Source organism: Lagenorhynchus albirostris, chromosome 18, assembly GCF_949774975.1.
Source record: "Lagenorhynchus albirostris chromosome 18, mLagAlb1.1, whole genome shotgun sequence".
In the NCBI taxonomy this organism is placed as follows: domain Eukaryota; kingdom Metazoa; phylum Chordata; class Mammalia; order Artiodactyla; family Delphinidae; genus Lagenorhynchus; species Lagenorhynchus albirostris.
In genome coordinates this window covers 52699394-52715836 of record NC_083112.1, presented here as the reverse complement: position 1 = coordinate 52715836, position 16443 = coordinate 52699394, and the positions used below count along the sequence as shown (strand labels likewise).

The following is a 16443-nucleotide window of genomic DNA, read 5'->3' as shown; positions in this document are numbered from 1 at the left end:
CCAGTCAGTCATTCCACTCCTAGGTGTTTACTTAAAAGAAATGAAAGTGTATTTCCACACAAAGACATACACAGATGGTCATGGCAGCTTCATTTGTTATAGCCAAAAGCTAGAAACAATCCAAACGTCCATCAACAGGTGAATAGATGAACAAATTATGGTATATCCATAGAATGGATAAAAAGGAAAGAACTATTGATACATGCAGGAAAATGCATGAATCTCAAAATAATTATGCTGATTGAAAGAAGCCACACCAAAAAGTGTGTGTGTGTGTGTGTGTGTGTGTGTGTGTGTGAGAGAGAGAGAGAGAGAGAGACAGACAGACAGACAGACAGACAGACAGACAGACAGACATAGAATTTTAGAAAATGCAGACTAATCTATGATGACAGAAAACAACTCAGTGGTTGCCTGGGATAAAGTAAAGGAGAGATGGATCATAAAAGGGAACAAGGATACTTTTGGGGGGTGATGAGTATGTACAGTATATACCTTATTTTGATTGTGATGTTTGGTTTCACAGGTGTATACATCGATCAAAATTCATTAAATTGTACATTTTAAGTATGTTCAGTTTATCATATATCAGACCTCAAAACTATGAAAACAGTTAAAAATTTTCATTTCAGATGTGTGAGTTTACAGGAGTGTCTCATTTCCAACATGCATATTTTTCTTTCAATGTGTATTATTGAAAGGGATATATTGCAGGCAGTAGAACAACTAAACACCTTAAGAGTAAAACACCTTTACTCAACTTAGATTTTTACTACCCTTGCGACCTTTATTGTATAGTTACTTTTAGTCTTTAGGAAATAATATTTATGGCTTTTGTATAAGCCCTGTATTTCTCTGTTACTCTTAGAGTTTTTCCCCGCCCCGTGATCTAGGTGTATTAGGCCTTTCTGCACATTGCTTCACTTAACTGATCTCCTTAATGTCTTTTCTCTTTCCTTGGTAAATTTTCTTTTCTTGGCCCAGTTAATTTCTTTGTGTTTATTATGTACTCCTTTTTCTTCCTCTTTACACATCCATTCTCATCTTCAACAAATAGTGTTCAGTGTATAAAGAGCCATGCTAGGACCTTTGAATGGATGACAACTAAATATTCACCACAGAAAAAATAACCATACTTGTATATTTTGTTTTGTTGGCTAAAGTTATGCATACTAAGATTGCAATGAAGAAAATTTAAAAATTCTCTGCTAAGTAAAGCCCAAAGAAAAATCTCATTAAGTACAACAAGTTTATGTGTGGTTTTTTAGTTTAGGTCATATTGAAAAGAAATTGCTTATCTTGGAACATTGTATATACATTGAATAGTTTTTAAAAGGAGGATTGTGTAAAATTTGAACTTTTTCTCTATGTTTAGCAAAAATATTGGGTTGGCCAAAAAGTTCATTGGGTTTTTCCATAACGTCTTATGGAAAAACCCAAACGAACCTTTTGGCGAACCTAATATCTATTTCTTAGCTTGGGGACATGTGTGTTTTTTGTTTTTTTGTTTAATAGAGTGTAGTTTTATAAGTCATTTATATTTTATTGCAGAAAGGGATCTGGTAAAACCTAAATATGACCTGGATAGAGCAGATGCATTAGAAAACAATTATACTCCAGTCTCTTCGGTACCTAATATTTCATCTGGCCACTACCCTGTACCTACTTTGAGCAGCACTATTACAGTAATTGCTCCTACTCATCATGGTAATAATACTACCGAAAGTTGGTCTGAATTTCATGAAGACCAAGTGGACCATAACTCGTATGTAAGACCACCAATGCCAAAGAAACGGTGTAGAGACTATGATGGTAAGCCTGTCAACTATTTCATGAGGTATCGAATTAATATTTCCAGCTGAGTAACTTCTGTAAATTTAGGTTATACACACTCAAAGACTTAACCTATTGGAAATAGTGGGAAATTAGTTTTAAGCACTTCATGAATTCCTCAGTATATTACTGAAGTCTTCATTAGTCACCACTGACTATTGAATATTAATTTAAATAGCGTTTATTTGCACCAAGTCTTAACATATTTTTGGAATTTGCCAAACAAGAGTAATATCTACTGGGTAACCTACCAGGGAATTGGCTACTGAAACATTCTTGACAAAACTTACTTCTTTGGAAATCAGTGGTTATTAGAATGTTAGTAAAACCTAGAAATGTGAATATCACCTATATAAGCATTTTATAAATGAATTGAAGACTCTTTAAGATTTTACTGTAAAAGTTTTGTAAACTGTATTAAAGCTGTATCATGTTGCTAGCTGGGTATACTCATTTTAATTTGGTTATATTTTTTAGTGGGTATGTTAGCTATATTTTCACTTAATATATATTTTATATTACTGGAAATGAGTAGGTAGCTCTTGTGATATGGTTACTTATATTTGCCCAGTATTAAAAATATTCCTATTTTTAAATATCTCCACTTTTTTTAACTTAGAGAAAATGTATATGTCCAGTGGTTTTCATATTTCTTTCTAATTGTTCTTCCTCACAGAAAAGGGTTTCTGTATGAGAGGAGACATGTGCCCTTTTGATCATGGAAGTGACCCGGTAGTTGTAGAAGATGTCAATCTTCCTGGTATGCTGCCTTTCCCAGCACAGCCTCCTGTTGTTGAAGGACCACCTCCTCCTGGACTCCCTCCACCACCACCAATTCTTACACCCCCACCTGTGAATCTGAGACCCCCAGTACCACCGCCAGGCCCATTACCACCCAGTCTACCACCTGTCACAGGTAAGTAAATATGTTTGCCTATGCTTATTATCTATCCATTCATAGTCTTTTATAAAAGTTGATAGTTTGATGCTTGATTTTGTTAAAAGTATCTAAAGTAATCCTATAGATGCCTGTTAGGAACTAAGAGTAAGATGCTCCCATCTGGAATATACTCCTTATTTTTCAGGCTGTGCCAAACCTATGGTTTACTGTGGTTTAGGGTGGCCCTGAATTATGCATGTTACTGATGAATCCCAGCTATCTGTAGTCCTTTATAGCTTAAGACAAACCTGTTTTGGAATACATTAAATGAATATTTTACCCTGAAAAACTCATATAGTTGTAAGAGCTTGGTGTTTGTAGATATTATAATTTGCTAAAGGAGAATATCACGTTTGGATATACAATAACTTATTTTATTTGTTTGCTTTCAGATGATATTTCTTATTCTTTGGTTTTGACAGGACCACCACCTCCACTTCCTCCTTTGCAACCATCTGGCATGGATGCTCCCCCAAACTCTGCGACCAGCTCTGTTCCTACTGTGGTAACAACTGGCATCCATCACCAGCCTCCTCCTGCTCCACCCTCTCTTTTTACTGCAGGTGCGGTTTTGGCCCTCTCTGTATTAATAATGTAGTATAGTTTAGAGAAGAGTTTTAGGTGAGGAATTTAAAAATGTCTAGAGAGTGAATTGCTCTATCAAGTCTGTTTTTCTTACTAAAATTATATGGAATAAAATGTAGACATGGTGAATGCACATTAAATATAAGTTCTCAGTTACACTTTTTAAAAAACTAAGTTTTTAATAACATTTAATTTTTATAAGACTATTTTTAAAAATACATATGCATGTTAGTTATGAATTAGTAATATGTTACGTAGTTGACTTTTTCTATTATCAGTATGAAAAAATTACCAAGAGGAGTTTTATAATTGTTTTTTAATTGCAGTTTTTGTATTACCAGATACATATGACACAGATGGCTACAATCCTGAAGCCCCAAGCATAACAAACACTTCCAGACCAATGTATCGACACAGAGTGCATGCACAAAGGCCTAACTTGATAGGACTAACATCAGGGGATATGGATTTGCCACCCAGAGGTACTATGATGAATCTTTTCTTCTTATCATTTTCATAATATCAAGAGTGGCAAAGCATTTGAAAAGAACAGTCGGTCCTGTGTTTATTGGAGTTGAGTAAGGGATGATGCTTATGTTTGTTCCTTGGATCCTTTGGTCTCACATGAGAGAGAAGGTAATGTGTGGTACCCTATTTGTGGTGTTGGTGACATTTTATTCTGTCATCCAAGGGGAAAGGAATTTCCCCAAAGTCCTTATTTTCTAGCTTTTTGGGGGTATATGCTATCATTTGCAGTCTTAATTGGTTCATTTAAACTCTTTAAGAATAATGCTTTAATTCCTAAAGATAAATTCTTTTGTAGTTTAGATCATGAAATTAGCTGTACAAATTTAATGCTTGATACATATTTTATTTTTGTTTGCTTTTGACATGTTAGAATTTGATACTGGTTTGCTTATAATACTTTAAGCAAAAAGAATTATATTTTAGAAAGTGACTTGTTAGCTTTTAAAATTTTCTTAGAGGAGACAGACTTTTTGGTATAATTTCTAAATGGGAGAAGAATATAGAATTTAGACTGGTCCACAAGCCAGGGCAGGAAAAGTGCTATACAGAGGTGCAAACTGATACAAAGGTTCAGAGGAGGGAGAGTTCACATTAATTTGAAAGATGGAGCAATGTTGTCAGACATTATAGAAAATATTATACAGGCCAATAAAAATATATCTTTTTTCCTAACTACTTCAACTAACTTTTAAATCCCATTTTCTTTCCAATCTTTCCTTGCCATCTTTTATTTCTAGTAAAAAAAAAAAAAAAGTCATGCATTGTCAGTTGTGAATAAAAGTCCAACTTGTTTAAATAAGTAACAGTCTGTACCTAATGTGGTTTAGTAAACTTGTGTTCACTTACACTTTGCACTTTTTTTGTTTGTTCATTAGAAACTGTCAGATTCTGAGCATCTACTTTGAGTGTTCAGAGAACTTTCTGTGGTGGAGGACTGAGGAACATTTTAATTTCTATCCTGTGAGATCACAGGACAACATTTCATGTGGATGTCCCTTTCCCCCCACACCTTTTAAAGTCTCTTTGAGGCATTCTAATGACTTTCATTAATAACAGCAATAGAAAAAAGGTTTCTTAACAATTTTTATGTAAGGGAAATAAGATTGTTTGTAATTGAAAAGTAGCCACTTAAGATTATGGCTGTTCATGGTATTTACTCATCCCTTGAGTGTCTCCTACCTGACTAGTTCAGAGAAAAACCCTTCCTTCTTTGGGTCACTACTTAGCACTCATTTTCTTTTCATTATACCAGTATTCCTTGCTCTTGCTGGAACCATCAAATCATCTCATTCTTACCTTGCTGCTTTGGAGTGGCATAAATGTATGCCACTATAGATCAACATTTATTAGATCCATCCCAAATCTAGGACAGTTTTTTGCTGGTGATTGAGAGAAGACAGAAGGATCAAACCCCTTGCACATAAATCTTACCATATAGAAGTTGGAATTGTGGTAATTTCAGCTCCACATGCATGTAGTTACAAGTTATAGGAAATGGCTCTATTGAGATATAAATGTCTGGTATGCCTACTTAGAAATTTGAATGCCTTTTCTTATAGAATCATTATACATAATGATTATTTTATTACTTTTTAAATTTCTTTAGGTACATCATGTACTATTTCTGTAAGCTGGTTTAGGAATATATTTTCCATTAATAACATTGTTTTTATGTACCAGACAACTGATTTAGCAAACCATTTAAATTGAGGATTACCTATACTTCTGGTTGCCTTATCTTTTTTCAGTCCTCCTCCCCTCAAAATGTTCTCATCTATTGCCCATTTGGTTTGAAATTTACTGGCCTGGATTGGGACATATACATAATTAAAAGTTTATAATATTCATTATATAATTATTATACATTTCTAATAGCCTATAGATGGCCTCATTTACATTTGTCACAGACTATTATGTGATAACTATATTTTTATGCTTCATACTTTCAACTTTATAGGAAATTATTGTTATTAAACAAATGAAAAAACTTTAGGCCTTTTGATGCCTTGGAATCAAAAAAGTGATAATTGTACTTTCTAGATTTCTAAGGCAGTGGAGAACTTGATAGACACTCCCTTGACTGGATATAGATAGGTAGGAAGAAGGGCTAAGTGGTTTTTCATTTGCCATCAACAAAACCAGTGCTGAAAACGTTAAGCAGAAAAACAATTTATTAAAAAGATATCAGGGGAAAACACAGTAAATACAACTAATAGACACATTTACTAATTGTATATCAAGAGGAACTTGCTTCTGTGTGTTTAGCACTCCTTTTAAATAAATAACAGTGAAAGAGAATATGAGTGAGAGAATACAGATGAGTTGGAGCAAACACATCACTGCCTTTCTTGGTGAACCTTCAGATAAAGAATATATTAAAGTACAAAAGGATATTGGATAGCTCAAAGACTCTTTAAAAGGGCTAGTGAACATGTTTGGGAGGCAGGAATAGGCCAGAAATTCTGTTGCAGAACTGGTCCTGTGAAGATACCACTCGGCAAAGAAACTACAACTTGCACTGTGAATGCCAGCAATGCCAGATACTGGATGTTTCCACCTGATCTGCTGTAGAGATGTGGGATAAGTCAGAGTTAGCCGGAAAAAGGGGGTCAATAAAGCACATATATCCTGTGCTACTTTTGTGAAACTGGAAGATCTTTTTGATTAGGAACAGAGGGAGTAAGGGATATGGGAACGGGGAGGTAGGAGGCCAATTAAAGGCGTTTGAAAAATTCTAGAAAAGAGATGATAAGTAGCTAGACTAGGGTAGTAACAGTGGGAAGTAAGAGATTTAAGTTTAGTGGAAAGAGTTGACAACACCTTTAATTTATTGAATTTGGGGACTTAGAATGGGGGTAATGGAGAAGGTGAAATGAAAGACCAGGTTTCTGTTTTGGATAATTGGGCAGATGATAATATCATTCATTGAGAGGAAGAACAGATTTGGTAGGAGGATCTCCTGCATGGAGACTGTAGTGGTAGCCATAAGAGAGATTGTGCTGAAACAGATCCTAAGTTCTTTTGGTTAGTTATATGTTTAGAAATACTCAGAATAGGAGTTATATAACCAATTTATCCATCTTTTAAGAAAGGAGTTTTAAAATATATTTTTTCCGTGTGGACTAATGTTAGCATGTTTTAAACTTTGGCGTCATTTGGGAATAACAGGTTAAATGTAGTTTTGTGTTTGTCAGACTCCATCTAAGTGTATGTAAAATGTTGAAAGTAGCACATATTTACAGCTCTTTTGCACTGCATTTCAATGTTGAATATTTACCTTTTTTAATTTAACATGATTTTATTTTGTTAATATGCTGATGTTTAAATAAGCAACTCATTTCAGTCACAACTACAAGTTATTGAGTCTTAGGATTACTAGACTAGTGTTAAATTTTAAATCTTGTAGATTGTGCATTTAATTTCAAAACTATAAACTCAGCCCCAAGATGATTTATTTATTATTAATTTGACATATGAGAATTACTGATTATTGTTCAGTTAAGCGTGAAAGGAATTCAAAATAAGTTAAAATCCCTTAGATGACTGTATTTAGATGTACTTATATTTCTATTTCTTCTAAAATGTATATTTGGACAAAAATCCAGAACTTTGTTTTTAATGCAGATTTAAGGAGGTGGCTACGATTAACAGAAAATATTAATCTATGCTTTCTTTTCTTTTGTTTCAAACAGAAAAGCCTCCTAATAAAAGCAGTATGAGGATAGTAGTGGATTCAGAGTCAAGGAAAAGAACCATTGGTTCTGGGGAGCCTGGAGTTCCTACAAAGAAGACTTGGTTTGATAAGTAAGCTGGCAGGGGAAATTGAGGAATTTTATTATGCAGTGATCTTTAGGATCGTTGCAGTATTATTGTGACAGTATAGTGGTCTCTTTCAAAATAAAATTTATTCTGTAGGCAGTCCCCAACTAAAGTGTATAGTATTTGTTTTCTAAAAATATGTAAGTTAGTAGTCTGGTACTTGGAAGGTACTTTCTTATAGAAATGGTGTGGTGGTTGAGCACATTATTTTTCCTATTTGTACCTCCCCCTACCTTCACAAAAACAACAACAACCCACCCCTTAATTTAGCAATGTTGTTGAATACTAGCTGTTTAAAGGATAGTCATGAGCCTACTCTTAGGGAAGGAAGGAAGGGTTAGGTATGAGAGGAGACTTTACATGTGGGCAGTTCCTGTTAGGAGTTAGAAAGCAGCCTTTGTGGGGGTAGGGGAAGCTGTGTGTTTGATGATTCATTTGCATGTTTGAGGAAAGACTGGGATCACACTTTTAGAGCTTTAACATATGTTTAATAATGGATAATTTCTAGTTCTGTTTCTGCCTTTAATTCTGTGATTTAGGGCAAGCAATGTAACCTCCCTGGGCCACAGTTTTGACCCCCTTTCTTCAAGTGTCAAACGTATGGTCTACAATTCTGACTTTTTTTTTTAATTGGAAGGAGGTCAAGACAGTCATTTCTTGCTTTTAATCAATGTTTTGAAGTAGGAAATATCTCAATAAGTTAGCCTTTGCAGAAATGGCAAAGGTTATATAGGCAAATTGACTGAAAGAGGGTGCTAAGAACTTTTCTGCTAAGAATTTTAAGTAGGAGTGGAATAGAAGTGAAAAGGAACAAATGATGGGGAAGAAACCTTCTCATTTGGCTTCCATGAAAGATAATGAACACTACTCATTTGGAAACTTCATTTTTTGAGGGAAAAAAAAATTCCCTTTATCAACTAGCAATTTCAATTTTGAAAAAAAAATTGAACTTAAGTTGCAAAACTTTATTCCTTTGTACTTGATAGGGATCAGGATTTATAAATGAATGTATTAATTAACTTGATTTTTGTTACAGGCCAAATTTTAATAGAACAAACAGCCCAGGCTTCCAGAAAAAGGTTCAGTTTGGAAATGAAAATACCAAACTTGAACTTAGAAAAGTTCCTCCAGAATTAAATAATATCAGCAAACTTAATGAGCATTTTAGTCGATTTGGAACCTTGGTTAACTTACAGGTAAGAGCTTTGAAGTGATTCTGTTGTCTCTGCTTAATTTTCTAGAGAGGGAATCTTAATATAGTAAGAAAAATAGTTTTATAAGAAAATATTATGGAAACTTTGGTAATATTCTAAGTTTAGAAAATTGGATATGAAGTGAAACTTTTTATTTTAGGAAAATGTGATTTTGAATAACTATTTACTTTCAAAAGGCAGGAGACTTGATTGATCTTATTATACACGTTTTACCTAATAGAGATTATCATAAAATTACAGCAAAGTTAAATAACCACAGTGGTAAAATCTAATCTTAAAGTAGTTTTCATTTCCTTAGTTTCACATTAGCAGAATGCTTCAGTCAGATTTATTTTTGCTGCCGCTATGGTGGGACACATTTAATAGATACTTTGGGGGCCCAGATACCAGGTAATCCATAATCAGTTTAAACATTTACTTTTTACTCTTCCACTTTTGAACATCTTTTAAGATAAATATCAGTGTAATTTGTATTTGATTTCCCCTAAAATTAGACCTTGGCTTAGCTATATGTTACTTGTGAGGTTATTTAGTATTGAGTTTACATTATGTAATATGTTGAAAGTTCAAATAATGTTGGGCTTCTTCTCCAGTTTGTGCAGCATTCTTTTGAACTAAATTATTTCCCATAATTGGATAAGAATAAATGTTAGAGAGTACAGCTTAAGTTGATATTTGGAAAAATTTGTTTTCTTTCCATTTAAAAAATAATATTATAAAAGTAATAGATGAGGGACTTCTCTGGTGGTGCAGTGGTTAAGAATCCACCTGCCAATGCATAGGACACGGGTTTGATCCCTGGTCCAGGAAGATCCCACATGCCGCGGAGCAACTAAGCCCGTGTGCCACAACTACTGAGCCTGCGCTCTAGAGCCCACGAGCCACAACTACTGAGCCCGCGTGCCTAGAGCACGTGCTCCGCAACAAGAGAAGCCACCGCAATGAGAAGCCTGCGCGCTGCACCGAAGAGTAGCCCTCGCTCTCCGCAGCTAGAGAAAGCCCTCAGGCAGCAACGAAAACCCAACGCAGCCAAATCAGTCAGTCAGTCAATCCCTAAAATGAAAAGAAAGTTCAACAAAAAAGGGTGGGGCAGTAGAGATTTACATAGAATTTAAAGAAAATGTGTTCAGCTCTCTGTCTCTTCCATTCTTCTTCTCATATATACCCATAATATTATTACTTTATTGGTAACAATTTACCATGTGTTATTTTGGATTTTTTGTTTTGTATTTCTGTGAGTATGTATCTACCTATAAATCAGTATGCAAACTTAAAAATATGTACATATTTAAAAGTATGTGGGTCTCTAGTATACATATTACCCTGTAGTTATTTACTGCATCTTGAATATCTCTAAATATCTTTTTATGGCAATTCGATTTATCTAGCACGTTTAGATCTAGACTTTAAAAAGTTCTTTTCCTTACACAGTTAACTACATTAGTAATATTAAATTTAAAGAAGTTTAAAGCTGAGGGTTAAAACATGGTATCTCACCATTGTTTCAACTTGTATTTCCTCAGTTACTGGTGAGATTGGTATCTTATCTCTGTACAGGTCCTACTGCTGTATCTGTATACTACCTGCATTATTATTTATAAAATACATATATTTGAAAGTTAGTTTAAAAAAACCCTTTAGCTTTATCCTAATATAACTGCCCCCCCCTCTGTTTTACATGAATTACTATTTAATTCTTAACAACTACTGAGTGGGTATTGTTATCTGGAGCGAGGTTGCTTGATTCAGGGTCTGTGTGCTTAATCCTTATTTTGTATTGCTTTGCATCACCAGTAGTTTATATAACATACTTCGGAAAGTACTGGTATTATTGAAAGAACAGGAAATTGAACACTAAAAAGCCCTGGATCTACTACTTACTCATTGTATGGATCTACAGAATCACGCACTCTTTGAATCTTAGTTTCCTTATGTGTAAAATGTGATTGTTGCTATTGTTTTGTAGATCTTACTCCCCCTGCCCACCTTAAATTTTCTTACGCTCTTGGAAATATTTTTGTGAGGGTTACCAATTTGGAAAATTTTACAGATGGATTTTTCTGTGATTTTCAATTAGAGATCACTCCTTTCAAAGTAGTTTACTGACTTTTTCTGACTCTGGGGATCTAAGTCATGTCACTCAGTGACATAAGGATTATTTCTCATAGCCTTAATATTGGGGGTAAAAAGTGAAACATTCTAATGCTTGTATTTAACATTTGTGCAGTGAGCATTCTCTACTAAGTGTTATATAGAGGAGGCTCTGATTCCACTCTGAACGGTCCTCAGTTACCATTTCTTCTGGAGTGAAAGTAGGCTACGGTGATAATCTAGATATAAGGAAGTGTAAAGGTAGACTCTTACTTGGAGGACCAATATTTCATTTCTTGGGGAATTTTACTGTATAAAGCAATAGATTCATTCGCAAATTCACTGTGCTTAATATTTTAAATTTTAGGTTGCCTATAATGGTGATCCTGAAGGTGCCCTTATCCAATTTGCAACATATGAAGAAGCAAAGAAAGCAATATCAAGTACAGAAGCAGTGCTAAATAATCGCTTTATTAAGGTTTATTGGCACAGAGAAGGAAGCACCCAGCAGTTACAAACTACTTCTCCAAAAGTAAGAGAGAAATTTGTGTGAAATTAAATGCTTTTCTTGGAACGCTCTTGGCACAGTGTTTTTTTTTGTTTTTTGTTTTTGTTTTTTTGCGGTACGCAGGCCTCTCACTGTTGTGGCCTCTCCCGCTGCGGAGCACAGGCTCCAGACGCGCAGGCTCAGCGGCCATGTCTCACGGGCCCAGCCGCTCTGCGGCATGTGGGATCCTCCCGGACCGGGGCATGAACCCGTGTCCCCTGCATCGGCAGGCGGACTCTCAACCACCGCGCCACCAGGGAGGCCCTTGGCACAGTGTTTTTTAAAAGCAACTTCTCTAACCTGTTCTCTCATTTTATTATGACATTAATCCCTAGTTTAGATAATTATAAGATGATATGTGTAAAGCCTATAGAACAGTCCCTGTTACATGGGAGATACTCCAGTACATGGTAGCTGTGTGTATTCTAGAAACTCAGACTGTGGGTTCATATTGGAAATCCTTCCTTCGCTCTCTTTTTCTCTCTTTCAATCAGTGAGCCAATGAATATGTAAAGTTTAATTGTTTGCAGATGTGTACTACAGCAGTTTGTTTTTCTGTTTATCTTTCTTCTGTTAACTAAAAAAAGAGGCAAGATAGTGAAGGTCAGATTTTGATTTTTTTCCTCTACTTTGTAAATATTTTATGCATCTGTATACATGCATGAAGGAATTTGGGAGGTGGTTAGGTTTTGATTATAAGCTGCACTTTTAAAACTTTCTCTGCATGGGCAACTTAGTAACAAAATAACAAAGGTTACCTTCCATGCTCATGAACTAATCAACTTGTTTAACATGTTTTTCTTGTTCTGAGGTAATGCAGCCTTTAGTCCAGCAGCCCATTTTGCCTGTTGTGAAGCAGTCAGTCAAAGAGCGGTTGGGTCCGGTACCTTCAAGTACTGTTGAACCAGCAGAAGCCCAGAGTGCCAGTTCAGAACTTCCTCAGGTAAATGAAAAGTCTTACTGTGCTTGTCCTGTAATAGGTTCTCAGTCAATTAGTTTCCCTTGGTGATTTGAATTATAATTAATTGTGTGTCTGTGTATGTGTGTGTATATATATATATATATATATATATATGTATTATATATACGTTTTATGCAGAAATATGATTGTCTATTCGTATTTGAACACCACTTGTAAAATTTTTTTTTACCATTACCATAACGTTTTCACAGTCTACTTTTCCTATAGTATTTGAATCTTAAATTCTTTCGTATAGCTAGTACTTATTTATGAGAATACTTTTTCACTTTGTAGAGGAGACATTTTCCAGCAAAACTGTCTAAAATGTAAAGTTTTAGTACATTAAATCTTATTTTTCCCATCATCTTTTACTTAACTAGAATGTTGTTCCAGAGATAATTATGCAGTAGACTAAACTGAAAGCTTTTGGAAAGGGAAGGCTTAAACCTTGAAGTTACTTATGCAGCTCTCTCAGAACTTTGCATCACTTATTCCTGACTCTCAAATTCTCTTCTCCATATGCCATTCCCTTCCCTCCCTTCCACACTTGAGTGGCACTTTCTTGTTTCTGCACCCTCAGTCTCTTATGTTTCAATATTTGCTGTGTGAAATAGTTAGGATGTCGTATCCTACTTAGCTAATGGATGCCACCTTGTTAAAATAAGTCTTTGTAGATAATTCCTGAAGAGTAAGATATTGAGATTTTACAAAAACATGCAGAATGTAAATTAGTGAATTATTAGGTACTAAAAAAAAACTCCTCCAATCCTGCTATCCCAAATCATCACCAAATACAGTGTATTTGGCTATAAAACAAACGTAATTTAGGAAAGAATGGCATTTGTTTTAAGCTCACAAAGCAGGCGTGTATTTTAACTACTCAGATCTAATATTTAGAATGTACAAACTTTCTACTTGTCAACATAGGATTCTAAGAATGTATGGTTCTGTATCACTGGAGGGGACTTTAGCAACCACCTGGTTCAAATCTCTTATTTTACATCATAATTTTCCATGATTGAGTAATACTGTATACTGTTCGTTTTTCCAAACATTTTCTTTCTGTCTCTGTCTTTGCAGAAGGCCCAAGGTTTTGTTATTAACATCAGTATACTTACAGAGTCAGTATATGTTAGTAAAATCAGAATGTTCAAAATCCCTACAGACTTATATATGTTTGGGGAAACACTGAATATGTCCATTTTAATTTTTTTAGAATGTAACTAAGTTATCTGTGAAGGACAGGTTGGGTTTTGTATCAAAGCCATCTGTTTCAGCAACTGAAAAGGTAAGAAGAATAGCATGATGTGTGTGTCTTGGCTTCATAAATGTTTTCAGGTGGCATCTTAATTTTTAAATTTTTTTCATAGTTCCAAACTCTTGCTTCTTAATTGTATCTTTTATTCCTACCTTTTTGCTTTCCATTTGCTGAAAAAGAAAAATATTTGCCTACCTCTTTTTGCTTTTTGCATCAGCATTTTAATACTTGCTGCTCACTGTATTTCCTTATGCTCCATTCTTTTTGTTTTTATTTACTATTTTTTCTTTAGAGATATCATACATTTTAATTTGAAAACTCTGACAACCTTATAGAGAGGGCCATGAATTAGGAATTTTACCTGAGTTTGAGCTCTGGCTCTTCACTTACTAACTGCATGACTTTGGGCAGTGCTCTTAACCTTTCTGAACCCTTTTCCTCATCAGTAAAATGGTGATGGTAATATTTGTCTTATGGGGTTTTATGATGATTAAATAAAATCAATTATTTAAAGAGTATTTTGTAAATTAGAATGATATAAATAAGTTTTTTATTTATTACAAACAGCTATTGTGTATAGCCTGACAATATAGTTAGTTATTTCTTTTTTTAAATGAGGGGAGCAAATGCTGATTAAATTGAGAACATTTTTGGACCTGTCTTATAGTTCTGTGTAGATGTGTTATTTTTTTCTGTTTAGGTATGAGTGAATGGCCCTGATCTTTAGTCTTTTTTGAGGTATGTCGAATCACAGAATATTAGAATTAGATGATCTTTCTCATTTCTTTATCCTCACCTTAAGGAAGGTAACCCCCAAATAGTTTTATGATTGATCTATACACTATGAGTTACTGAGCTAGGACTGGAATCTGGGTCTTTGATTTCTTTCTAGTCCATGGCTCCTTCCATTATGAAGATTACGTGGGAAATTGACATTATAGTTAATTAGAGCATCCCATGAAATAGCTGACCTGCTCTCTTCACTGGTTCTTCAGTATATTATTTTCCTATTTACTGTGTTAAACTTTGGCAATTCTAGAAATTTGAGTATGAATCTCATTTTGTATATCACATTTTCTTCTTGGGTACCTCAGCATTACTTTAGGCATAAAATGCCTAAAATGATTCATTATTTCCCCTATAAAGTAATTTCTCCTCCTAGCCACCCACCTCTGGAAGTGATGCCACCATTTTCCTTGTTGTGCAGTCTAGAAGCCTTAGAGTCATTCACTTGTGTTTGTAGTCCATTTGTCTCCTTCAGTTCCCTGGCCTCTGGACTGGCATCCCCCTCCTCTAGTTTACACTGCCACCATTCTACTCTCAGACTTTTTTTTTTTTTTTTTTTTGCGGTACATGGGCCCCTCACTGTCGTGGCCTCTACCGCTGCGGAGCACAGGCTCTGGACACGCAGGCTTCGTGGCCATGGCTCACAGGCCCAGCCGCTCCGCGGCATGTGGGATCTTCCCACACCGGGGCACAGAACCCACGTCCCCTGCATCAGCAGGCGGACTCTCAACCACTGCGCCACCAGGGAAGCCCCAGACTTATTTTAATGTTAACTTCGTACAGAAACTTTCATTTCCTCAGCTGAATTTGCTTGATTCATAACTCATCATACCTCAATTATTGTGGTTCTGTTACCTCTGCTTTAGTTGTTCCTTTCTACCCTAATGAGCCCTTTTCTGTTCATTGTCTCTTGCTATTTCCTGCCTCTTTTTTTTTTTTTTTTTTGATGGTGGTTTTTCTGGAGTAATTTCCTTCTGCCTAACAGATTTCTAGTCATTCTTTTAAAGATTGAAAATCTCTCTAACCCCTACTATGAAACCTCCAGAGTTTTCCATATATGCCCCCCTCCCGAATTTGTGTGGCTTAGTCTATGCCACTAAATTTAGCAGCATCTAAATATTTACTTTGATTATTTTTATCCTCCTTGATAATAAGTAACTAAGGAATAAAATAACAATATAAGGGCTGTTACTTAGTATAGTGCTGAGCAATTCTGGTGAGGTCTACAACCCTGATTATGTGTAGGATCTGTTTATGTCAAGATTTGGATTCTGAAATTGAAGTGTACTAATTATAGCTTTTACAAAACTTTTCTAGCGTGTTTTGCTACTTGTTCTCATTATTGTTTTTTAACGTGTTTTATATAGCTTTAGATGAAAGGTGTCCAAATTTGGAATTGATAGTATAAATTTGCTAATATAGTTAGCATTAAGTATATTTGTGAAAAATCACTAATGGTAGTGGGCTATTTATGAAAAAAAACCTACTCAGTAAATATTGTAAAGAATCTTCTAAGGAAAGCAATTATTTACAAGTATGTAACTTCCTGTCATCTTCAGTGAACGTGTTTACAGAATAGCATTTTGTTTTTGCTTATTCTTGGTTATTTCTGTTCCCCTAGTCCATAGGGGTTTTTACTGCATAATCCTTAGAGCTCAGTGATTCAGAGAAGTCTTAGGAAGAGTAGGAGAATGTTCCCCATCATCAAATGTTATTTCAATTTTTTTTTTAAATTGAAGGCTGGGAAAAACTCAAACCTTGCATCCAAACAATACCTTTTGTCATTGTTTTTGCGGTACGCAGGCCTCTCACTGTTGTGGCCTCTCCCGTTGCGGAGCACAGGCTCCGGACGCGCAGGCTCAGCGGCCATGGCTTACGGGC

The 16443-nt window shown here is 35.2% G+C and overlaps 1 protein-coding gene across 16 annotated transcripts in view; it reads left to right on the top strand.

Moving 5' to 3' along the window:
- The window catches only part of RBM26 (RNA binding motif protein 26), an 84962-nt gene that overhangs the window by 32919 nt on the left and 35600 nt on the right, over positions 1-16443 (top strand). For 6 of the 16 annotated variants that reach the window (XR_009536629.1, XR_009536628.1, XR_009536627.1 and 3 more), the window contains exons 6-14: positions 1552-1812; positions 2510-2749; positions 3166-3336; positions 3685-3840; positions 7579-7690; positions 8742-8901; positions 11378-11542; positions 12369-12500; positions 13735-13806. Coding sequence is in view for 8 of the 16 variants with exons in the window: in XM_060128734.1 (XP_059984717.1) it covers positions 1552-1812; positions 2510-2749; positions 3166-3336; positions 3685-3840; positions 7579-7690; positions 8742-8901; positions 11378-11542; positions 12369-12500; positions 13735-13806 (1469 nt within the window). In the remaining 8 variants the exon portion in view is untranslated. The remainder of the gene's footprint in view (positions 1-1551; positions 1813-2509; positions 2750-3165; positions 3337-3684; positions 3841-7578; positions 7691-8741; positions 8902-11377; positions 11543-12368; positions 12501-13734; positions 13807-16443) is intronic. The other 10 variants (XR_009536633.1, XM_060128738.1, XM_060128740.1 and 7 more) reach the window with 6 other exon arrangements.